Source organism: Camelus ferus, chromosome 3 (genome assembly GCF_009834535.1).
Source record: "Camelus ferus isolate YT-003-E chromosome 3, BCGSAC_Cfer_1.0, whole genome shotgun sequence".
NCBI classification, from domain to species: Eukaryota; Metazoa; Chordata; class Mammalia; order Artiodactyla; family Camelidae; genus Camelus; species Camelus ferus.
In genome coordinates this window covers 64755430-64780468 of record NC_045698.1, presented here as the reverse complement: position 1 = coordinate 64780468, position 25039 = coordinate 64755430, and the positions used below count along the sequence as shown (strand labels likewise).

The following is a 25039-nucleotide window of genomic DNA, read 5'->3' as shown; positions in this document are numbered from 1 at the left end:
ATGTCAATCAGGCCTGTTGGGTGGATATTTGGGCAGATGTTGAAGAACTTTTCTGGAAGAAGTATGCAGTCTTCTTTTAAAGGGGATATGGATGTGGAAACTGGGAACTAAATTCCCAAGGTGGAGCCAGTGTTCCACGTTCATTTGAATTATGGTTAAGGAATTTTTTAGTTAAGATCTTTTTTTTACCCCCTAACTTCTTTTTGTCCTAGTCGAGGGGATCCAGAAAGCAATCTTGGACCTTGTAGATGAGTTTAAAGATGAATTCCCTACCCTCCTGAGAGTATCACAATCTAATCAGGTAATGTGATTTTGTAACTTTGAAAAAGATTATAAAAAGTGTATTGTATTTTTAGTATCATACCAATTATATAGTTTGTGATTTTGAGATCGGTACTTGAAGCTTAAGAAAACATTACTTTCACAGAAAAACACATTTTAACTCTTACTCAGTGATCTATGGAAAGCAGAAATATTATGGACAAGGAAGTGAGATAGATAGGTGAATTAAGTTTAAGGACAACCACTCTACCATTAGGTTGGAAATCTAGAACTCTCCCATAGCCACAATTGCAATGTAGTTTACTTAAGATTTGCTTAATGTAAAATCAGAAAAATACCTAGATATACTTTAACAAAAATCTATGGCAATTAAGTCAGTGAAAAAACATAACTGATATAAATTATAACAATGGAAAGATAAATATGAGTGTGTGTTTTAATGTGGAAAGAAAATAGTAATGTCAATTTAAATAAAGTATGTATGCACGTATTTTAAACTTATGTTCCAAAAAGAGTTTTAGACAGATAAAATATTGGGAGTGGAAGGAGACAGGTAGAGAATTGTAAAGACATTTGGTCAGGAAAAAGTAACATCTTGTTTAGAGGACATGTGTAACAGTGCTTTACTCAAAAGTACTCAGCTTTTAATGGAAAAGTGTTGTTTCAGTCCTTGTGGCCACAGTTGGAATAGGATATGTTGTAAACTTACATAGTAGAGTAACAACCTACTTACTCAGAAATCAGACTTTTGGCAATGTCAACACGAGGAACATAGTTAAAACCTGGAAGTAGACAAAAAGACACTCTGAGTAAAACAGTAATCACAAAGTCTGTGTATTTCATTTCAAAGGAGAGGTATTAGAGCTACCTTTAACCTCATCCAGACAACCAGGCATTAGACATTTATAAATCCTTTACTGTTGCCCAGGGGTTGGAAAGTAGGAATACAGACAAAGAAGACAGGGTTCCTTCAGTCAGTGAGCTTTAATCTAATGGAGACAGCGTCGTAAACGAGTAATTGCAGTGGAATATGGTAAGAGGCATATACAATTTAGGGGAAGTAACAACTACATCCTGGAATCAGAGAAGACTGCATGGAGGAAAGATGCTTAAATTGAGTCTCAAAGGATGGATAGGAGTTTTCAAGGTGAAGAAATGGATAAAATAAGTGGGTAGGAGCAGGGAAGAATATTTCAAAGGAAGCAGTGTCAGGTCAAAAAGCATTAAACAGCATAGTGTGTTTCCAAAATGTCAAGTAAATTTGAATAAGTGGCATCAGTGTTGAGTCTAGACTTTGGGGAGAGGTGATACTGAAGTGTAAGTGGATGCACAGTGGTAAGATGGCATCTAGATGGTGGTTGGCTCAGTAGGATAGGATAAGCCTTAGAAGCACCAGAGGGCAAACCAGATTTTATAATTCCACATCTTAGTCCTGGTGTCTAGTTGCTGCCACTTTTTGCATTGTCCTAGTTTTGGTATAAATTCTTTGGAAGCATTGGAGACTTCTCTTGGCTATGCTCTAGAGTATTAAGGAAAGAGACTGGCAGGTGACCATGCTTGGCTAAGATGTAAGGGCAGCATAGCAGTGCGGTAATTACTGAGAAAAACCTCAAGGTGAAGCCTAGGCAGCCTAGGCCTGGAAAGCCCTGTTGTCCTTCCAAACTGTGATTCTCCCACCATTGCCAGCATTAGAGAAACTGGGTTTTATTTAATCAAAGAAGTTGCAACTTTCTTATCAACTTCCGTCATCTCTTCCCGCCCTCTGCGTAGCCTCGTCATCACTAGAGACATAAGGATGCTTTATGGTGGAACAAATTGATGTTCTGATCCCCAAAGAAAAAACTCTAAGTTTCTATTTCCAACTCATTGAAGTCATTTACTTATAAGAACTATACCCCACCCCAGAGAAGAATATAAACAGAGTTAAAGTTACTTTATTTCTCATATTCAAAGCACATTGTCTTTTTCCACCATTTACTTTGAAGAATGTGCTGCTGAGATTGTCAGGAAACCTGAGTAGTTAGGGGATATAACACATTGAAGTTACTTGCACTTCAAAAATAAATTATCCAGAAAACAATGCTAATACTGCATTGTTAACTAGATTATTTTTAAAGGTTAGATTATAAATGCTAAATTTTATTATTTCCACTATGGTCCATAGTTCTCAAACATACTGAAAAGAATGATTTTAAGAATACTTAGAGGGCTTTATTGATTGGGCTGTATTTTAAATCTCTAAATTTTATGATTAGTATTTAAATCTTTTTTTTTTTTTTAATTTTAGGCACTTATTTATTTAGGAAAAAGCCATGTTGCTGGCCTGGAGCAAAGGCAGGATTTGATGGGAGTGATGATAGAAATTTTGTAGAGGAATATACCCAGAATAATGATTATTAAATAGTTTTTCATGGCACAGATTTTGAAGGACATTTTTTTCTGGGGTTGGGAAAGTTAATTTTAGAATTTTGGCTTGAGGTCTGAGGTCGTGTACTCTCTGCTCCCTCCCTCCCAACCAGCCCAGACCCCTAATACCCTCAGTATCCACATCCTGTAGTAAAAAGTAAGTTTTTAAGGTTTACACTTGCAATGGCAAATGATTTCTGTATGAGGACTCTAAAATATTAAACATTAAATTTGAACAAATGAAAAATGCATACTACAACTAGGGAATTCAAATTTTTTAATTCAAATGATCTTTACTTGAATGAAAGAAAGCTTTTATGATAAACAGGCAGATGACCATGCTTGGTCTAAGATATAAATGGTTAAGGGCAGCATAGCAGTGCAGTAATTACTGAGAAAACCTCAAGGTGAAGCCTAGGCAGGGTCAACTTTGATGGGTTTGAATTATGAAATGTGGTTATGTGTTTTATTATGTAATTAACTTGCACTTAACTGTACATTCAAAACTGGGAATTGTAGACAAAGCATAACAGAATCCATGTAAAAATTTGGATTTTACATCTATAGATGTATTTTTCTGAATTCTCTATGCTTTCTTCTTTTTTTTAAACATGTGGGACAAAAACTGCTGGCGTTACCAAACCAGGTTTGTTGTGCGATGCTGAGATGCCAAGGTTTGCAGCAGAGAAAGGGTTTATTCACTAGGCAGCCAAGTGAGGAGACAGGAGAACAAATATGAGATCTGCCTCCCAAAGGCAAGGGGCTTGGGATATTTGTGGGTAAACAGTATAGGGTGGTCAGAGGTGCAGGGGAGGGTGATTTGGAGGCAGGAAAAAGGTGGGGTATGTCTGCTCTGTGCAGGCATATCTGAGTTACATGCTTCTTCATGGGATGCATGTTCGGAAAATGGCGCTGTTAGCATGATGGGACTATGGTGGAGTTTTTGGCCTTCTCACGTCAAAAGTCATCCATCGCACACTCGAGCACACCCAGTTGAATGGTCAGTGGTCTTGACCAGTTTGAACTGGGCAAGATAAGCTCAACGTTCCTGAAGCAGATGTTATTATAGAGACCCATATGTCAGAGGTGTTGTCTATAGGGAGCAGTTAAAGGAGTCTTGGGGTGTATTTGTCTAAGGTACACGAAGCTTGGAGAATATGCAGTTTGCATGAAAAATTAAGGTGAGTTTGATCAGTGAAGGCAGATTACAAGCCGAGAGGTTTTTATCAACCTTCCCCTTATCTACTATTCTGAAAGACAAGCTCAAGAATTTCTGTTAACCTTATGTGGCAGGGTCTCAGGATGGATTTTTTTTTAACCTTATGTGGCAGAGTTTCACTGGAGATGCACCTGTGATGTCTGGAAATTACTTGTATTGGGGTTTGTAAATATAATGAGAGTAGAACTGTAAGTGGATTGTTCTATAATTCAGTTATATTTTTGTCTTTGGTGAGTTGTTTCTTGTGGGGCACTATCATTGTAAAAGTTACAAAATACATTGTGCACTGAAAATTTTCTGGATGGTTTCTCATTTAACATTTGGTGTATTTTTCCTGATATTTCTCAATTTTAACTTGTTATATTTTTCTGATATACTTCATTCATTTTAATGAATATATTTATAGAGCACCTACTATGTGCCAGACCTATTCTAGGCACTGGGGAAAGATCAGTGAGCCAAATGGATGTAAAACACTGCTGCCACAGAACTTATGTCCTAGTCAGGAAAACAATAAACGAGGAAAATAAACTACCTGTTATGTTAATGGTAGATCTTAAGGAGAAGAAAAAACATAGTGGACAAGGGATATGGAGTAAAGGTAGGGATAGGGAGCATAGTTGATGGTTAAAGTCAGATGACCAAGAGGATCTTAGTGAGAAAGTGATTCTTGAATTAAGACTTGAAGGAAGTGAGGGAGCAAACTTTGGTATCTTTGAGGACTTGAATGGTGTGGTTAATTCAAAGTCCCTGATACTTTACAAGTTCAATGAATTATGAGGAGGGAAAGGGAGAGAAAAAGATGGTGAGGCCAGTGAGATAAAGAAGAGACAACTGTTGGGTTTTGTAGACCATTGTATATACTTTGGCTTTGACACTGAGTGTACCAGGAAGCCACTAAAGTGTTTGAGTAGAAAAACAAGGTCTGATCTGACATGTTTTAACTGTATATCTCTGGCTGATAGGTTGAGGAACAGAAGGAAGATAGACAAGGGTGGAAGCAGGGAGGCCATTGGCAGAGGCTAATTTTCAAGTCTGGAGAAGAGATGATGGTGGTATATAAGTATAACGGACTGCGTGTTGGTATTGGGCCTAGTGAGAAGTGATCAGATTCTGGGACTGCTCAGAGAAAAAATTGAATAAGATTTGCTGACAGGCTGGTTTTATAAATGTAGGGTAGTAAAAAGCTGATGTTAATAGAAATTGGAGTTCAGCATTAAAAATGCTGATGATCGAGAAATGGGCATGGCTCTAGAAAAAAGAAAACAGAAAGGGAAAGCAGGATATATATTCAAAGAATGGAGCTCAAATGGAGAAAACTGGAGCAGGCTTCTTGAAGCATCCAGATTAACTGAGGCGAAGTTTCTTTTGGTAAATGGTCTTTAAGTACTTTAAGTGTGTATCTCTGAGGTGATATTGGTGGTTGGGAGTTGGACTTCCTTTCTGATGTTTAGTTATGGGCTCAGATGATGATGACAAAAATAACCATCTGGATTTTCACACTTTGCAACTGATTCCAGGATGCTTAGACCAAGATTCAAATAGAAAAAAGAAAAAAAGAAAAAAAAAAAAGAAGGAAAAGAAAGAAATGAGGACTTCTTAATCTGGGTTCAACATTTAAATTTACACATATGGCTTGGTAAGAAAATACACAGCATAGATAATAGACAAAAAGGAATTTGAGTAGCCTCTCCTCTGTTGTCACCTTTGTATTCCCAGAGCCACGAGGAACCACTGAACACATGCCCTGGTGCCCAGATTTGGTTTCTAACACTGTATTTTTAAAAGCAATAATGGTCTTCCTGGGAACAAGTTGATTCCATATTTTGTGGCAGGGAAAATAAAGGTGGAAACAGTTTGTTGTCAGAAGTAATAATTCTTTTAGTTATCTAGGAAAGTATCAAAGAGGAAAGCATTTTAAAAAGAAAACAATCTTTAAATTGTAGTAATTTAAGCATTAAAGGGAAACAAAGATGATTTTAATTATGAACAGGTTGAGTCTGTTGGAAAAAGCCATGAATTCAAGAGGAGACTAAACTGAGCAAGATAACACAAAGTGCTCTAAAGCATTGTTTTAATGCACACTTGAATTTTAAAAAATATTGTCTATAACAAATGCTGTATTTTCATCAATACAAATTCTATGAACTGTACAGGAGAGTTTTGATTAACAGATTATTAGTTACAAGTAGGCTTATTTTTCTACAGAGATAAAAATTTAGAAAAACAATTTTGTAAAAGAGGGGAAAGTTAAATGGATGAAACTTGTATATTGTTTAGGGAAATGGATCAAGACTCGTTAATAGAAATATATGTGTAAAGTCAGTGAATCCAGGCTGACATATACAGATCATTAAGATTTGGAAAGAAATTCACAAAATAAGGAGAGGGAAAATGCAGAATGTTAATATTTTGCAACTGAAAAAACTAAGGGTCCCTGAAACACTGAATGACCACATAGACAAGGTTTCAGTAAAGTGGAACTACACATATCCCCCTCCTGTTTGCTTTGGCAAGGTGGTTCTCACTTTATGATTATAAATTATAATGAGAGAAAACAGAGTACAGTCAGTCCATGGTATCCAAGAATTCAAACAATCTTGGATGGAAAATATTTGGAAAATGTTCCAGAAAGTTCCAAAAAGCACAACTTCAGCTTGCCACCTGCAAGCAACTATTTACATACATTTATACTGTATTTACAACTATTTACTCAGCATTCACATTATATTAGATATTATAAGTAATCTAGAGATGATTTAAAGTGTAAGGGAGGATGAGCATAGGTTATATGCAAATACTGTGCCATTTTATATAAAAGACGTAAGCATCCATGGATTTTGGTATCCTCAGGGGTCCTGGAACCAGTGCACCAAGGATGCTTAGCAGCGACTATAAATTGTAATCAGAAGTAAAACCAGTCTTATTCTAGGTGCTCCACCTTGAGGAGGAATTAGGAGAAAGAGTCAGTGCAGCAAAGCATAAGATCATAAGAGAGATTGAATCATTATATGCAGTAACTTTGGATACTGCAGACAATATGGCTTCTCTCCGACGTGTGCTTGCAATCAGTATAGATAATAATATCAAGTGATTGTTCCTGCCTGTTCTTTTTGCTTGTTCTACCTCTACCATATGACTACTTGTAAAGATTGCTTTGCTTTAAAGTGGCTTGGAGTTGTAGCAACTGTAGCCCACAATTTAGACTGCACTCTCTACTGTTAATATTGCGAGGAGGGTTGAGACCACAGGTGGGCTAATGGGACTTTTTCAATAAAGTTAACAGGTTAAACCACAGTAAGACCCCAGATGCCCCAGAAATATATCCTCATTGATAGGCTAGAATAGCTTTGGTTATCTCCAGTGACAAATGCTGAAAAGTAAGAGAAGTATTGAACTTTGATGACAAATACAGCAATAATAAAATTATGATTTCAGGATAAAAATTGAGGCATTTCTGGTGTATAGCAATATAGTATGTTAACTTTAAAACAAATATATGATGTTCATTGTAGACTAAAAAATCCATTTAAAAGATGTTTTGCTCTTACATATTTGGACTCAATAAATAAATAAAAATTCAGAGTTGCTTATTTGTGTTAACCAACACTTTCCTCCAGGTTACATACAAAAAGCCAGAATAGCTTATAAAATTACTTAAATGAGTAATGGAAATCATACTTGTTTGTTGCCTGGAATGCAGCTTAACCACATTGTAAGTAATTCCCCTGTGGTTCACTTTCTGCTAGAACAGAGAAAGAACTACATGTCATGTGTTTTAGAAATGCCACATTTTTTTTCTTTTGGAATGCTCATAAAAGTTTTGAATTTTTCAGAACTAAAAGTTTCATAAGCTTGTTGATTAGTATATAGGGTTTTTATTTTATTTTTATTTAAACTGTACAATGCATTGTTCATGTATGCTATATTTTTAGCATTTAAAAATTTAAAGTAAATTGTACACTGTATATTATGTATATATGCTATATTTTATCATTTAAAGAGCTCTTTAAAAATCAATGCAAAAAATAAATAAATCCAGAGAGAAAAATGAAAAATTTGTATCTTTTGGCATGTAACTTAATTCTGAATATTTATCCTAAGGAAAAATAATCATGTATTCAAATAAAGATTTAAGTACATGGGAGGGATCAGTGAGTTGTATGGAGGGTAGGAGATAATTATTGGACACTGAGTATCATGCACAGTGTACAATTATGTGGTACTTGTCTCTGCCTGCAGTAGATTTTAATAATGCACTGGAAACAAATGGGTGGTTGGAAGTGGGAATGGAGGATGTGGAGGGAGGGAGCAGTGTGAGCAAAACAGATGAAGGGAGATTAAGAAGTACAAATTTCCAGTTATATAATAAGTAACAGGGATGCAATTTACAGCATAAGGAATATGGCCAATAATATTATAATAATTTTGTATGGGGACAGATGGTTACCCAACTTCTCGTGGTATTCATTTCATACTGTTTGCAAATGTCAAATTATATAGTATACCTGAAACTAACAATATTGTACATCATCAACTATATTTCAGTTTTTAAAAATTTAATAAATAAATAATGCAGTGGAGAATCACACATCAGTCACTTTTCAAAGGCTTATTTTCCAGCAAAGAGAACCCATACAAAAAACATCCAAAATCAGAATGGCTGTCGCTTTAGCCAAGATCAACCGAGGAACATTAATTCAAGGACTAAACAGCATATCCAGATCCTCCAGATCAGTTGCCAAACTCCTGCAGCCTCAGCTTGCTTGCAGACTTTTAGAGTTAAGGGACATAGCTCATCAACTACTGAAGGAAGTTAATGCACCAAAGCAGCCCCTATATAACATGCAGGTAAGTGAATATTGCACAGGGTATGAACTTTTTTTAGAAACTATTTTGAGTGCAAGATTTGAAAAATGAAAATGTAGTACGTTTGGTTGTCCTAGATGTAAAATAAGAATAGTTGGATAAGGTAAATGAATAGTTAGGTCTTTTTTAAATATAGTGTATTTTCTGATTTAAATAAATATAAGGGAGGAAGTAATGCAGACTTTTTTCCTCCCTTGTTATTTGATTGAACTATACGAAACTATCAATTTCATACTGTTCAACCTAAATGTAAGCATGCAGATTACCTCTTACATGAAACCTAAAAAGAATCCTACAACAAGCCTTAAACATGATTGTTTTGTTCCATTTTCCCCATAACCTCGTTAGGTTTCCAAGATAACCTTCGACGTAACATATTGAGCGTATTTAGCTATAAATTCATTTTGACAGACCCGTCAGCATCCAGGTCTATTTCAAATTAAACGTTCTATGTTGCTTTATTGAGGCTTTAGTATATTTTGTTAAGGACAACAGCTCAAACTTTTTTCAGGACCAGTTTCTTGTCTTTTTTTTTCCCCCCTCAACTTTATGGCACAGAACTCAGTGTTTTTCAGTTTGGGCATTATTCATAGCATCCCTTTATTGAAAGGAGAGTTAAGCCAAAAAAGAGATGTATTGAACAATCCAGAGTTGATAAGGTTTTAGGCATAGCTGGGTATAGGTACTCAAATGATTCCTTCAGAATTTTTCTCTTTTCTCTCCATCTCCTGGCTGTGCTTTCTCTGTGTTGACTCCATTCTTAGACTGACTTTCTTCTCAGGGTCACAAGATGATTTGCAGCTGTTCCCAGGGCTACATCCTCCAAGGTTCAATTACAGCAGAAAAGAATGAGAGTTCTTACCCCATCATTCCTGGCTAAGTTCTGAGGTTCATCCTTAGAGAATGGCTTGCCTCTAAGTCAGGGAAATGGGATGCACTGACTGGCCTACGACTTGGTTACCTGCTTCAGTCCTACAGTAGGGTTTGGAGCTCCATTCAGATGACCTAACAAGAATGGGGAAAGAATGAATCATCAAATAAAAATCTGGGTTGTTTTGAGAAGATGGGAAAAGGGCTGATGGGTGGTCAAAATAAATAAAATATCCATTACATAAGAATCTCTCTTTAACCAAAATTTTGACATTTCCCAAAATCATCAGATATATCAACTATGAATTGCCTCAGATAGCATTTATAAAAGATTCCTTTTAGTACCTTATGTTTGAGAAAGTAAAAAATAGTTTCTGTGTGTTAACCATTGGATTTCTAAGAACTATAAGCCTTATTCCTGATCTTTAGATCATCAGAAAGAAACAGTTGAACCATATTATTTTAAATTCCCACCAGAATATCTTTCTGAATCTAATGTTTTGCCTTACTGTTTCTTTCCTTGTTAGACCCATAGGTTTTATAGAGTTGATACAAGAAGTGTCCTTTGAAGAATATTTCTGTATTTATTATAAAGTCATGTTTAAAGACAGTTTCCATTATTGTTATTCAGACTCTTTCTTTTCTCTCCTCTTTGCTAAGTTAGATTTATGAAGGAACTGAAATTTTAACACTATTTACAAGCTAACAAGTTAGCCTGCCACAGTTAAACAATACATGTGCTCACACACTGACAGAAGAGATGAGCAACAGCAGCAGCTGGAGCAATTGTGTCAGTTTTCTGTGTCTCAGTTTCCATAAGACAGTGTGGTGACAGCCAGATGTTGCATGTGCATGTTGTAAGTTGCATCATAGGAGAAGAACACTACAGTCAGGAGAGTCATTTTTTTATAGGGATGCTGGAGCATCTGCCCAGCCTCCGAGAGAGAACGAAACAGAGACAGAGAAAGAAGCAAATGTCTCTGGAAGGGAAGGTGAAGGCTTTATTTTTAGTGTCCTGTGACATGTCTCGGAAAGTACATCTCTAGATCTCTCCACAGGAATGTACTTTCTCTAGCTTCCAAAACTGTTTGCTATTCAACCATGTCCTTTGCTTGGAAGGCCCAGTCTGTACAGAAATGAGAGATATCCATGGAGAATTGTCTCTCAATACTCATGAAAATTCAGTGGCAGAAAAATAATCTTTCTTTCTGGTAGAATCTATGTTTCCTTCTATCCAATAATGAGAACTAAAAACAAAACGTGCTTGCCTTTTGCCTTGACTGACAGTGAGTTTCCACAGGTAAATTAGAGCTTAGTTGTGATAACATATTCCAGGAACCTGAGATGAAAGAACCAGGTTGAGGGACTAAGTGATTTGTCCAGGGTCTACATGCTGACTGTGACCGTCTCTTTTGACATCAATTTAGAATCAACACCTATGACATCTCTTCTCCTTTGCTCTTGTTCTAATTGTCTTAGAATTTAGCTTTAATTTTTAAAATTCTTATCAATAAAATATTTCAAAATATATTAAAGGTAGTTTTTCAGAAGTCCCACCCAAATTTAAACTGGTAGTAGTATTTTGCCACATCGCCTTCAGATATCTGTTTTATAAAAAGAAATATATGTCATTCTAAGTGAAGTAAGCCAGAAAGAGAAAGAAAAATACCATATGAGATTGCTCATATGTGGAATCTTAAAAAAAAAAGAACATAAATACAAAACAGAAACAGACTCATAGACATAGAATACAAACTTGTGGTTGCCAAGGCGGAGGAGTGGGAAGGGACAGACGGGGAGTTCAAAATTTGTAGATACTGACAAGCATATGCAGAATAGATAAACAAGATTATGTTGTATAGCATATGCAGAATCGATAAACAAGATTATATTGTATAGCACAGGGAAATATATACAAGATCTTGTGGTAGCTCACAGCGAAAAAAAATGTGACAATGTATATATGTATGTTCATGTATAACTGAAAAATTGTGCTCTACACTGGAATTTGACACAACATTCTGAAATGACTATAAATTAAAAAAAAAGAAATGTAATTAACCATGCTCCGATCTCTTCATTTTTTTTCACTACCAAAGGGAATCATTATCCTGAAATTGATGTAAGCATTTCCATGAATACTTTTATATTTCCACTGCATTTGTATGTATGTATGTTTAAAATTTATATGAATGATATTATACTCTACTTACCCTTCTGAAACTTCCTTTTCTCACTCAATATTTTTGATATATATAGCTATGTTTCTTTGGTTTATTATTTTAACTTCTTTGGGTTATTCCTGTTATAAGAAAAAATAATCTACCATTTATCTATTACTGGACAGATAGACCATTTAGTTTCCAAATTTTTTTGTATTACAAACAGTGCATCATTGAACACTCTTGTAAATGAGTCCTTATCCAGATGTATGAGACTTTCTCCAGGTATATATGTAAAAGAGGGAATGCTGGGTCATGAGGGATGAAACATTTTCAGTTTTATTAACTGTGGTCAAAATGTTTTTCAGAATGGGTACACATTCTTGGGAGTCCTTGTGATTCTTAAATCTGAGGATGATTTCTTGAATTATGGAAAACTCTTAGCTATTATTTCTTCAGATATTGCCTCCTTTTCATTTTCTTTCAGTTTTTTTTCTTCTGGAATGCCTATTAAACGTACTTTGAATCTTCTCATTTTATGCTTTATGTCCATTCCCCTTCCTCATATTTTCCTTTTCTTTATGTCTTTTTTTTTAACATTTTTTATTGATTTATCATCATTTTACAATGTTGTGTCAAATTCCAGTGTTCAGCACAATTTTTCAGTTATTCATGGACATATACACACTCATTGTCACATTTTTTTCTCTGTGAGTTATCATAACATTTTGTGTATATTTCCCTGTGCTATACAGTGTAGTCTATTCTACAATTTTGAAATCCCAGTCTATCCCTTCCCACCCTCCACCCCCCTGGTAACCACAAGTCTGTATTCTCTGTCTGTGAGTCTATTTCTGTCCTTTATTTACGCTTTGTTTTTGTTTGTTTGTTTTTGTTTTTGTTTTTTAGATTCCACATATGAGCGATCTCATATGGTATTTTTCTTTCTCTTTCTGGCTTACTTCACTTAGAATGACATTCTCCAGGAGCATCCATGTTGCTGCAAATGGCATTATGTTGTCGATTTTTATGTCTGAGTAGTATTCCATTGTATAAATATACCACCTCTTCTTTATCCAGTCACCTGTTGATGGACATTTAGGCTGTTTCCATGTTTTGGCTATTGTAAATAGTGCTGCTATGAACATTGGGGCGCAGGTATCATCCTGAAGTAGATTTCCTTCTGGATACAAGCCCAGGAGTGGGATTCCTGGGTCATATGGTAAGTCTATTCCTAGTCTTTTGAGGAATCTCCACACTGTTTTCCATAGTGGCTGCACCAAACTGCATTCCCACCAGCAGTGTAGGAGGGTTCCCCTTTCTCCACAGCCTCTCCAGCATTTGTCATTTCTGGGTTTTTGAATGACGGCCATTCTGACTGGTGTGAGGTGATACCTCATTGTAGTTTTGATTTGCATTTCTCTGATAATTAGTGATACTGAGCATTTTTTCATGTGCTTTTTGATCATTTGTATGTCGTCCTTGGAGAATTGCTTGTTTAGGTCTTCTGCCCATTTTTGGATTGGGTTGTTTATTTTTTTCTTATTGAGTCGTATGAGCTGCTTATATATTCTGGAGATCAAGCCTTTGTCGGTTTCATTTGCAAAAATTTTCTCCCATTCCGTAGGTTTTCTTCTTGTTTTATTTCTGGTTTCCTTTGCTGTGCAGAAGCTTGTAAGTTTCATTAGGTCCCACTTGTTTATTCTTGCTTTTATTTCTTCTAGGAGAAAATTTTTGAGATGTATGTCAGATAATGTTTTGCCTATGTTTTCCTCTAGGAGGTTTATTGTATCTTGTCTTATGTTTAAGTCTTTAATCCATTTTGAGTTGATTTTTGTATATGGTGTAAGGGGGTGTTCTAGCTTCATTGTTTTACATGCTGCTGTCCAGTTTTCCCAACACCATTTGCTGAAGAGACTGTCTTTATTCCAATGTATATTCTTGCCTCCTTTGTCGAAGATGAGTTGACCAAAAGTTTGTGGGTTCATTTCTGGGCTCTCTATTCTGTTCCATTGGTCTATATGTCTGTTTTGGTACCAATACCATGCTGTCTTGATGACTGTAGCTCTATAGGATTGTCTGAAGTCTGGGAGAGTTATTCCTCCAGCCTCTTTCTTTCTCTTCAGTAATGCTTTGGCAATTCTAGGTCTTTGATGGTTCCATATGAATTTTATTATGATTTTTTCTAGTTCTGTGAAATATGTCCTGGGTAATTGGATAGGGATTGCATTAAATCTGTAGATTGCCTTGGGCAGTGTGACCATTTTAACAATATTGATTCTTCCAATCCAAGAGCATGGAATATCTTTCCATTTTTTAAAGTCTTCTTTAATTTCCTTCATCAATGGTTTATAGTTTTCTGTGTATAATTCTTTCACCTCCTTGGTTAGATTTATTCCCAGATATTTTATTACTTTGGGTGCTATTTTAAAGGGGATTGTTTCTTTACTTTCTTCTTCTGTTGATTTATCGTTAGTGTAAAGAAATGCAACTGATTTTTGAACGTTAATTTTGTAACCTGCTACCTTGCTGAATTCTTCAATCAGCTCTAGTAGCTTTTGTGTGGACCTTTTAGGGTTTTCTATATATAGTAACATGTCATCAGCATATAATGACACTTTTACCTCTTCTTTTCCAATTTGGGTCCCTTTTATTTCTTTCTCTTGCCTGACTGCTGTGGCTAGGACTTCCAGGACTATGTTGAATAGGAGTGGTGATAGTGGGCATCCTTGTCTTGTCCCAGATTTTAGTGGGAAGCTTTTGAGTTTTTCACTGTTGAGTACTATGCTGGCTGTAGGTTTGTCATATATAGCTTTTATTATGTTGAGATATGTTCCCTCTATACCCACTTTGGCGAGAGTTTTTATCATAAATGGGTGTTGAATTTTATCAAATGCTTTTTCTGCATCGATTGAGATGATCATGTGGTTTTTGTCCTTTCTCTTGTTGATGTGATGTATTACACTGATTGATTTGCGTATGTTGAACCAGCCTTGTGTCCCTGGGATGAACCCCACTTGGTCATGATGTATAATCTTTTTTATGTGTTGTTGGATTCTATTTCCTAAAACTTTGGTGAGGATTTTGGCGTCTATGTTCATCAGTGATATTGGCCTATAATTCTCTTTTTTTTTAGTGTCTTTGCCTGGTTTTGGTATCAGGGTGATGGTGGCTTCATAGAATGAGTTTGGGAGTAATCCCTCCTTTTCAATCGTCTGGAAGAGTTTGAGAAGGACTGGTATGAGTTCTTCTTTGTATGTTTGTTAGAATTCCCCGGTGAAGCCGTCCGGTCCTGGACTTTTATTTGTAGGGAGGTTTTTAATTGCTATTTCTATTTCCTTTCTAGTGATCGGATTGTTCAAGTGTTCAGATGCTTCTTGATTCAGTTTTGGTGGACAGTATGTTTCCAGAAACTTGTCCATCTCCTCTAGGTTATCCAGTTTGGTTCCATATAGTTTTTCATAATATTCTCGTATGATATTCTGTATTTCTATTTTGTTTGTTGTAATTTCTCCATTTTCCTTTCTTATTTTGCTAATTTGTGCTCTCTCTTTTTTCTTCTTTGTGAGTTTGGCCAGAGGTTTGTCGATTTTATTTACTTTTTGAAAAAACCAGCTTTTGGTTTGGTTGATTTTTTCTATGGTCTTGTTAATCTCTATTGTATTTAATTCCTCTCTGATCTTTATTATTTCCTTCCTTCTGCTGCTTTTTGGGGCTTTTTGTTCTTCTTTTTCTAATTCATTCAGGTGGTGGGTTAAATTGTTTATTTGAGATTGTTCTTCTTTTTTGAGGAAGGCCTGTATCGCTACAAACTTCCCTCTTAGCACTGCCTTTGCTGTGTCCCATAGGTTTTGAGTGGTTGTGCTTTCATTATCATTTGTCTCAAGGTATTTTTGAATTTCAGCTTTGATTTCCTCATTGATCCATTGTTTTTTCAATAACATATTGTTTAATCTCCATGCTTTCCTTTTTTTCTCCTTTGTTTCTCTGTTGTTGATTTCCAGTTTCATGGCATTGTGGTCAGTAAAGATGCTTGAGATAATTTCTATCTTCTTAAAATTGTTGAGGTTTCTTTTGTGCCCAAGTACATGATCGATCCTGGAAAATGTTCCATGTGCACTTGAAAAGAATGTATATCCTATTTTTGGGGGGTGTAATGCTCTGAAAATATCCACCAAATCTAGTTTTTCTATTGTAGTATTTAATTTCTCTGTTGCCTTGTTTATTTTCTGTCTGGAAGATCTGTCTAGTGATGTTAATGCAGTGTTAAAATCTCCAACTATGATTGTATTCCCATCAATACCCCCTTTATTCTTTATGTCTTTTTGATATGTCTTAAATAATTTACTCTGATCTGTCTTCCAGTTAACCATTTCTCTCTAGCTGTATTTAATATGCTCTTTTACTTATTAAATGTATTTTAAATTTCAAACATTATATTTATCATTTCTAGAAATTCTTTTGGTGTTTTTCCCCAAATTTCCACTTTTTTCTTTTCAAAGTGTTCTTTCATAGGTTTATTTATTTTTAAAAATCTCTTTAATTATTTTAATCATACTTATTTATGGTCTTTTTAAGACTATACTTGGAGATTTTGGAGGGTTGCTAATCTTTCTGACTATTGTGATCTATATTGTATCTCCTCATCGTAGATCATTTCTTTTTTTTTTTAAATTGGAAGTTTTTCTTCAACAGGGATTTACAAAAAATAGAAATCCCTTCTGGCCTTGGTGGTAGAGCTGTCCCTCTAGAGGGTTTTGGTTGTGCTCTGTAGGTATTAGTCTCTGGTAGAGCCAGCTTCCTTACCTTCTTCCTAGGCTGGTGGGTGGAGTTATTCTAGTCCTCGTTCCCCTGAGACTGCAGCTCTTCAGAGGCCTGATCCTCACCTCATGTATCTTAAGTCTCATCTCCAGTCTCTTTGTTAAAACTCAAGCCCTAGCCCTTATTTCAGTGTCCAGTAACATCCCCAGAGTTCCTGGGACATAAGCTCATATACTTACTGCTTGGCTTTTAGTTCTCTTTTTTGTCCCTGGCTCAGGGGGATTCCTCCCTCCCTTCTTCCCTTCCTTCTTTCTTTTCTTCCCTCCTTCTGTTCTTCTTTCCTTTGTTTCATTTTTGTAAAGTCAGTCTTGTATTAAATTTTTAGAGTTTGATTTTTGTATAGAATTTCTAGTTTTTTGTATATGAGAGGCTCCACACTAGCTCAGTCTGCCATGTTGCTGGAAGCAGATGTCCTTCAGCTTTACTTCTTAATATCTTGCAAATTCTAATATAAGGTGGTTAAATTTCTTTTGGAAGTAAGTGAGGTATAATTCTACATTTTCATTGGTCGATACTGAAAACCTGGTATGTAAAATCACGAGTTTATGTATTAGGGATTCATACATTCTTAGCACTGCTGTGTGGACTAGAGAGATGATAGGCAAGTGAGCAGTGTCAGCAGAGTGTGGCAAGTGCGTGATCAAAGTGTGCAAAGGTACTGTGGAGGCGTCAACCAGGGGCAGATAATTCCTAAGGGTAGTCAGTGTAGGCTTCCTAAAAGATGATACTGGATCTGAGACTTCAAGGAGGAGAAGTTAGCCAGGGGAAGAGGTAGGAGAATCATTCCAGGAAGAGAATAGTGTATAGTAAGATGCAGAGGCTAGAGGGAGCATTACTTATTTAGGAAATGTAAGTAGTTCCGCATGGCTGAAGTGATACAAGAGGGAACAGTCCCGGGTCAGAGCCTCTCTGAACCCTTGAGGGTTAGGAATGAGGAAGAAGCTTTCTTTGGGTAATATGTATTAGCTCTGGTGGAGAATTAGAACTGCCACTGAGAGGAACCTAAATTGTAGCAAGGAAGAAAACAACATATCTCAAATCTTAATGTCTCAATAGAAGTATGAACAGTGAAGACCATGGCCTGGAGAATCGAAGGAACATCAGAGTAACGTAGGAGATGTGGTGGAGGTCAGCGGATTGGTCTGTGAATGGAATGTGTCCACGGTCCCAGACTGTACTGAGAAGTAAGTGGCATAGCACAGAGTTTAGCTTACCCAGAGTGGATTCCACCATGAATTCCTTCAAGAATTTTCAGGCTGCCTGTGCTAAGATGGAACTTTGCGGCATGCAGAAGGAAAAGGATTGAAATCTAGAATTACTGTGTGAGGATATGCTTTGTGGATGCATGGAGGACATCCCTTTATGTAGGAAAGTAAGCAGCCTGGTTAACCTATCTGAAGGCAGTTGTCAAAGATCCTCTTCATGTGCTCGGTCTCATCACTGAGAAGTCTGAGGGTAATGAATAACAGGAAGATGTGTTTGTACCTAGAGCACCTTAGACGGTTCTCCCCAGACTTTGCCGGATGTCATGTAGCTGGGCATGCCAGTCAGGCAGGTTATACTTCCCTCAAGAACTTGGAGTAGTGGGGCATTGTCATTAGGACACTGACTGTAACTAGATAGTGTTTCAGCTCTTTGATGTGGTCTGAGATGAAGCTTACAGTGATGGTCTCCTCTGGATAATTAGAGAGTGGACACTGTCACAGGAGTTCCCTTGACATTCTTCCTGGCCTTTTTGGTTGCATGCATGTCCCTCTTATTTTAGTATATTCAGTGATATTGTGCCAAATATGAACTGCTCAAAACCCAACCAATACAAGTGACCAGAAGAGATTTTAATGGCTTATGACATGAGCAGAGAGAGTTGGCGTCAGGCCTGTTCAACTGGCCATCTTGTTAAAAGATTAGACTCCCTTTGCACCTGGCTCTGTGGGCGATGAGATTATAGTGATACAGCTGCTGGTTCTCTAAGGGGCCTGAGGAACAGAAAACTGAGGATTTCATCATGGTTTTCAGTATCCCCAGTATCAGTACTTACAGAATGCTGCATCTGCTTAGCCTTGTAAGCTGCCTGGCTGAGTAAAGCTTGCAGCTGCTCTAGGCTGCAGTGACCTAGATAATTAGCTTGAATGCTGACTTCAGCCAAGACACGTCAGCTCACAGACATGGTTGTTGACTTTGGCAGGCCAACACAGGGCTGCAGGACAGGAGCTCTTCCTGGGATGAAATCTTCCTTATTGTGGCATTAGACGTGTCTCTTTCTACTTTGTGCAGACACCATAGAGTGGGCAGGCCAGAGATGGGCAAACTAAAGAAAACTCTTAGTTTCAAAAATGCCTGTGTCATTTGTGCTCCCCTTTTCCAGGATGAAGGTCAGAGGCTTATCTAAGTGAAGTTTCTTCCTCACACCCAACCCTTCAAGGTAGACTCCAGTTTGGGGTTTAAACTACAAATCTCATAAATATCAGGAGCTTCTGTAGCTCCTCTTTGAGCCTGCCACGAGGTTATCTTGTGTAGTATAATTCAAGACCTGGGAAAAAAGGGCAGTTCCTAGAAAGTAGAACCCCTGGAATCTTGAAGACATACCTTTCCAGGTTGGCCAAGAGGTTGGGACATGCGAGCTTCTGTAGGACCATCTGACTGATTGAGAGCTCATTCGAGAGCAGTGTTCCATAGGTTGTTAATACTGCAATAAACAAAGATAACTTTCTTTACTGTGGACTGCTGGGAGTCTTTTCTGCATTCGTGAGTACTGCGGGTTGCTAAGCAAAGATATGATTATATAGCTTTCCCAAACTAAGGAAATACTTTTTTCCTGGGCCTATCAACAGTAGTCAGTGCTTCTTCCAACACATTTGTGAATCACTGAGTTAGAGTTCCCCCATTACTCCCGTGATATCCCACATCAAGATGATTTTGGACAACATAAACTAAGTTGGACCTGGTAATTCTCCACCCTTCAGTTACCTGTGGATCTCTATTTTCTAAACTGCTTATAGTTTGCTTTTTTGTGTGTGATTTATCTTATTAGTAGTGAAAATAAGATGAATATAGATACTTTTTTTATGAGACGAGGCAGTCAAAATTATGTGGGAGAAATGGAAAACAAAATTGTGTAGGACAAGTTTAGTTAAAGATTGAAATGCTTTTATTGTTGAAATATCCATGTATCTTATATATTAATATTACCAAATTAAAAAAAGAAATATATGGGTATACTATTGATATCAAGATACTTTCAACTTAAAAATGCAAATAAAATAAAATTTATGTAACAACAAGGTTAAGATAAAACTTTTGAAATAGGCTAAGACATTCTAGGCAAAGTCCCCTGTTTAACAAATTTCTCCTGTTTATCTCAGTTTTTACCCTAACACTGTTCCTGCTCATAGCAAGCCAAAAAATGAGGCAGTGTGGTTTATAATATGAAAAACATGTATTGCAAGTGAGTCATAAAATGGAAAAATGGCTACTTGGTCAGTAGCCACATAAATTTTGGAGGAAATATATTTTCTACAGGAATGATTTATTACAGGAATAGCAAGTATTTATTAAAAGCATTAAAATGGTGAAAAAGTGACCCTTAGGCAGTATACAGATTCACCACTCAGAAGTATAACACATATCAAATACAAATTTATTTTGAAACTAACCAGTTTTAATTACCTTTAGGTAAAGGACAAAAATATGAAAAAGATTCAGTGAAACAGAAACAGTAATTTCTCATTCATGCAGACACCACTTTTTTTTTTATTGTATATGGCCTACCAATTATTGAGAATGAACCTCCCGCTTACATTCATCTATTTACCAATTCATAAATCTTTTACTCTTCTAAGAGGCATTTTGTTGGAATGTATTTACTTTCCTTTATAACATCTGCTCCCTACTTGTATATTTGTTTCCTTAAAGCCTAACTAACAGTGGGATTCAGAGGCATGCTATCATTTTGAGTCTTCCTGCAAGAGGGAAAGAGCAGCAGCCACTTCGTTTCCTGGAAACTCTTTCCAGAAGCCAGGGACTGGGAAATTTTCCAGACTGTCTTAAGGAGACAGTGGACTAAATCTGCCCCCACCTGTCCCTATGTCTACGAGTTAATATGGCTTGAAAGGTGGAGAATAAGAAGGGAAACTCTCCCTACTCCTCCTCAACCCACCATCTCTTAGCTACTACTCTTCAGCATTCCATAAATCACTTAAGAGAGAAGAGGGGAGATTGTGATGGGCAGTTTTGTCCTTCATTCAGTAGTGACAGCAGTAAGCACAAGCTGAGTATACTACAACAAGCACTTAGAACAGGACCTGGTACACAGTGCGATATAAATGTCTGTTCAATAAAATATTATCACACGTTCTTCAGAAGCACTTTTTAAAAGGTTGCAATGTACCATTGGGTGGATATAGCATACTTTACCTAGCCATTCTGCTATCAGTATTTCAGTTTGTCAGTGTTAAAAAAAGTGACTTAATGAACACATACATACTTTTCTTTCTAATTTGTGTGCGTTTTTACTGTGCATTTACATGGTTTTATTAGCTACAGCCTGTACCTTTTGGGAGTTATTGAAGCTTCTGAGTGGCGGGGTTCTTACTTCAGAGGAGCATGGCTAACTGCCACTTCACTGCTGACTGGGAAGGGAATGTTTTTCCTAATGTCCTCATTTCATATCCTTACAGCTCAAGGCAACAGAGGTAGTCTATAAGAGAGTATAACTCCCTTAACCTGAATATCTTATACTTTTCCCTTAAATGTAGGTATGATGTGTATTTAATACTATCATGGTACCATTCCCCTAAACTGAATATATCATACTATTATGTCGAAGCAGGGACACCTTCTAGAAGCTAGAAACATCTAGGAGACAATTTTTTTTTTTTTTTTTTTTTGGTGTAAACCTTCTCTACATTTCAAACAGCATGCTGGACATGAGCACAGAACATTTCCTGAAGCTTAATAATCATCTAAGTTTAATGCTGTCCTTCAGCAGTCTCATGATTAACATTTCCAAGCAGATCATTAATCTCTAGGAAATGCTCAGTATTTTGATTGCTGTTTGCTTAATTGAAGAGGTGAGGTGAATAATTTAGTAAAGGACGACTACCTGAATTTGAACAAAAGGGCTTTTTCTAACATGCACAGCGGCACCCCCTAGTGAGCACACTTGGTAAATGTAAAAAAGTTAATGCAGATTTTGGAAATGCAAGTTTGTTTTTTTTTTAATACGTTTGTCATAGGTTTTAATTAGCAAAACAAAGTATGTTTTTGTAAAGGAGAAAAATAGTGTATTTTCAGAATGTGGAAAAATTCAGATCTAAAGTAGCTGACTTTACAAATATCTGAATTCTCATTTTATAATATAAAATTTAACATTGTAACACTGAAAATTTTTTATTTTAATAAGAAAACTCTTTTGTTTTTTCAGGTCAGAAAGGGTTCTTTGTTTGAAATCATTTCTTTCCCAGCAAAGACTGCTTTAACTAGCATAATATATGCTTCATATGCAGCACTGATTTATTTGGTAAGTTGAGAAAATTATTAGAATCTAGAAATAAGTACACTTACTTTATGCAATGTTAAAGATATACTATATAGTCCATTCATAAACCAAGGTACTAGCTTCTTTATTTTTTCTTAACTCTTTTTTTTTAATTGAAGTATAGTCAGTTTACAATGTTGTGTGAATTTCTGGTGTACAGCATGTTTCAGTCATACATACACATACATATATTCCTTTTTATATTCTTTTTCATTATAGGTTACTACAAGATATTGAATATAGTTTCCTGTGCCATACTGTATTAACTTGTTGTTTATCTATTTTATATATAGTAGTTAGTATCTGCAAATTTCGAACTCCCAATTTATCCCTTCTGACCCCCTTTGCCCTCTGGTTGGTAACCATGAATTTGTTCTCTATGTCTGAGTCTGTTTCTGTTTTGTAAATAAGTTCACTTGTGTCTTTTTTTTGTAGATTCCACATAGAAATGATATCATATGGTATTTTTCTTTCTATTTCTGGCTTACTTCACTTAGAATGAAGATATTCAAGTCCTTCAGTGTTGCCGCAAATGCATTATTTTATTCTTTTTTATGGCTGAGTAGTACTCCATTGTGTGTGTGTGTGTGTGTGTGTGTGTGTGTGTGTGTGTGTGTGTACCACAACTTCTTTATCCATCCATCTGTTGATAGACATTTAGGTTGCTTCCATGTCTTGGCTATTGTAAATAGTGCTGCTATGAACATTGGGGTACATGTATCTTTTTGGTCCTTAGTTATGTTGCCTCATGCTCAGGCCTTAACAACCATATCAGTGTCCAAAGCAGGAAGGAGATAGTAGAGGCAAAAGACAATCTTTCTTTTATATGAAGAGGAGGAAAAACTTTTCCAAAAATCCTGCCTATCCTCCTCCCCAACAGACATATTTTATTTCATTGGCCAGAACAGGGTCACATGACCAACACTAATGCAGGGAAGTGGAGGTGGTAGTGCCCCCCCCCCCCCATTCTCTAGTGGGAGGCAGGCAAGAAAAGGGGAAGCGGCAGGTCAGGAGGAAAGTGAGGCTGTTCAAGCTAAGGCCTTCAATCCTTTCTCTGTTACCCTCTTTAGAAAAACCTTCTAATATAGCCTATTATGTCACCTGGGAGGCATCTCTTTGGTAAAAGAAGCTAGTTTATGTATTTTCGTATTTTATAGATCTTGTTATTCATGTTGCTTGCTTTAAATACTTGGCATCATCATCATCAGTAAACTTACAGAATAAGTTTAATGGATACAACTCTTAGTGAGTCTCAACTTTTTAAGTTATTTTTCTCTGTATGTTTTGTTTTGACATTCTTAAAAGTACTGAATGACATTTTTTGAGGCAAAGTGGATAACATGTTTGTTTAGAAATCATTGACTTGTTAGCTTACTAAATTCTTACCAAAATGTTTATGCCCTTCCAATTGTAGACGATTAGGTAGAAGCAAAGTCTGGAAGGGGGTAAAAGTAAAAACAAAAAACCTACCTTGACATATTAATATGTTTAAGGACAAATTCTATCTCTCAGAAAATGTTTCATTTAATTAAATCAGAGAAGAAAAATGTAAAACACCTAATGAATTGGGGGAAAATATAAAGCATGTCTTTATTAAAGCATTCTAGGTTTTAATTTTCTTTCTAGAGTATGGCATAATATATTTATAATAAGGAATTGATCTCTGGATGCTTATTATGTGCCAGGGTACCTGAAAGAAAGTGCTTCTTTATTAGAATATATAGATTAATGACTGTATGTTAAACATTTTATTGGATTTTTATCTGTAAGTTTAGTAGCTTAAAAAGAAACTTTATTTTTTTTATTATTATTATTATTAGACAGTCTGTGTTAATGCTGTGCTGGAGAAGGTAAAGAAAATTCTCCAAGAAGAAGAATCCATAAGGCAAAACAGGGAGGAGAGTGAAGATCTTAGAAAAGCCTTTTCTGAGCCTGTGCTTTCTGAGCCTCTGTTTCCTGAAGGTGAAATCAAAGCAAAACCTTATAGGTCTTTACCGGAGAAGCCAGACAGTATTTCAGATCACCCCAAACTTCCTGCTAATAAGTTGAGTAATAAGATTCAGGTTTTACATTCTGTGTTTGACCAATCAACTGAAATGAATCACTGAGCAAATCTAAAGTATCACTGGACAGAGCTTAAGAGTTATCTACCTAATGATATTTCATCTGAAAAAAATAGGAAACTAGTTTTCATAAACTGACTGCTCTGCTCTAAAAAAAGTACGGGGACTACGGCTAAAATGTCATTTTCAAGAATTTATATGGTAGAGAAAATAAAATGAATCTTGATGTAGAATATATGTATGACTATGTGATTTTTTTTAATGAATAAGAAAATGTACCCTTTGGTGGGTTAGACTCTATGCTGCAGTTTATAATATAGGCATGTTTATAATATATTTATGCTTTTATTGGAGGCTCATTTAGAGTATCTTTCCAATTATTTATCTGGGAGAGAAAAAAACTCTATTAAAATGCTACATATCTTTTTCAGAGATAACAAAAGGATATATTTTCTATCTACAGGCTGCATAGTTTGAATCTGCCTATTATCAATTCTTTTAAAACTCAGTCTATAAAGTTATGAAGGACTTGTAATTCATAGGTATCATAAACTTATAAAACAAAATATTTACAACTCTGATGAGAAGATTTCTGTATATGAGAACAGGGCATGACATAACATTTTTTATTATTACATTTAGAGGGACAAATTTAGAATCAGAAATCAAGTCCTTATTACTCATTGTTGCCATTGGATCCTGAGAAGAAATGCTTCTGTGATTGGCCCTGCAAGCCAGAGTCATGGTTTTGCCTGCAGAAGGTACTTTGGTTTCTTCCATGAGTTTTAAATTCTAGACACATGTTAAGTAA

At 36.1% G+C, this 25039-nt stretch overlaps 1 protein-coding gene across 1 annotated transcript; it reads left to right on the top strand.

The window, feature by feature from the left end:
- On the top strand, positions 1 to 24273 carry SPATA9 (spermatogenesis associated 9). Its single transcript, XM_006194504.2, has 5 exons — positions 1 to 61; positions 213 to 301; positions 8531 to 8758; positions 22052 to 22147; positions 23986 to 24273. Exons 1-5 carry the CDS (start codon positions 1 to 3, stop codon positions 24271 to 24273), a joined length of 762 nt encoding a protein of 253 aa, XP_006194566.2.
- Positions 24274 to 25039: the final 766 nt, after the last annotated feature.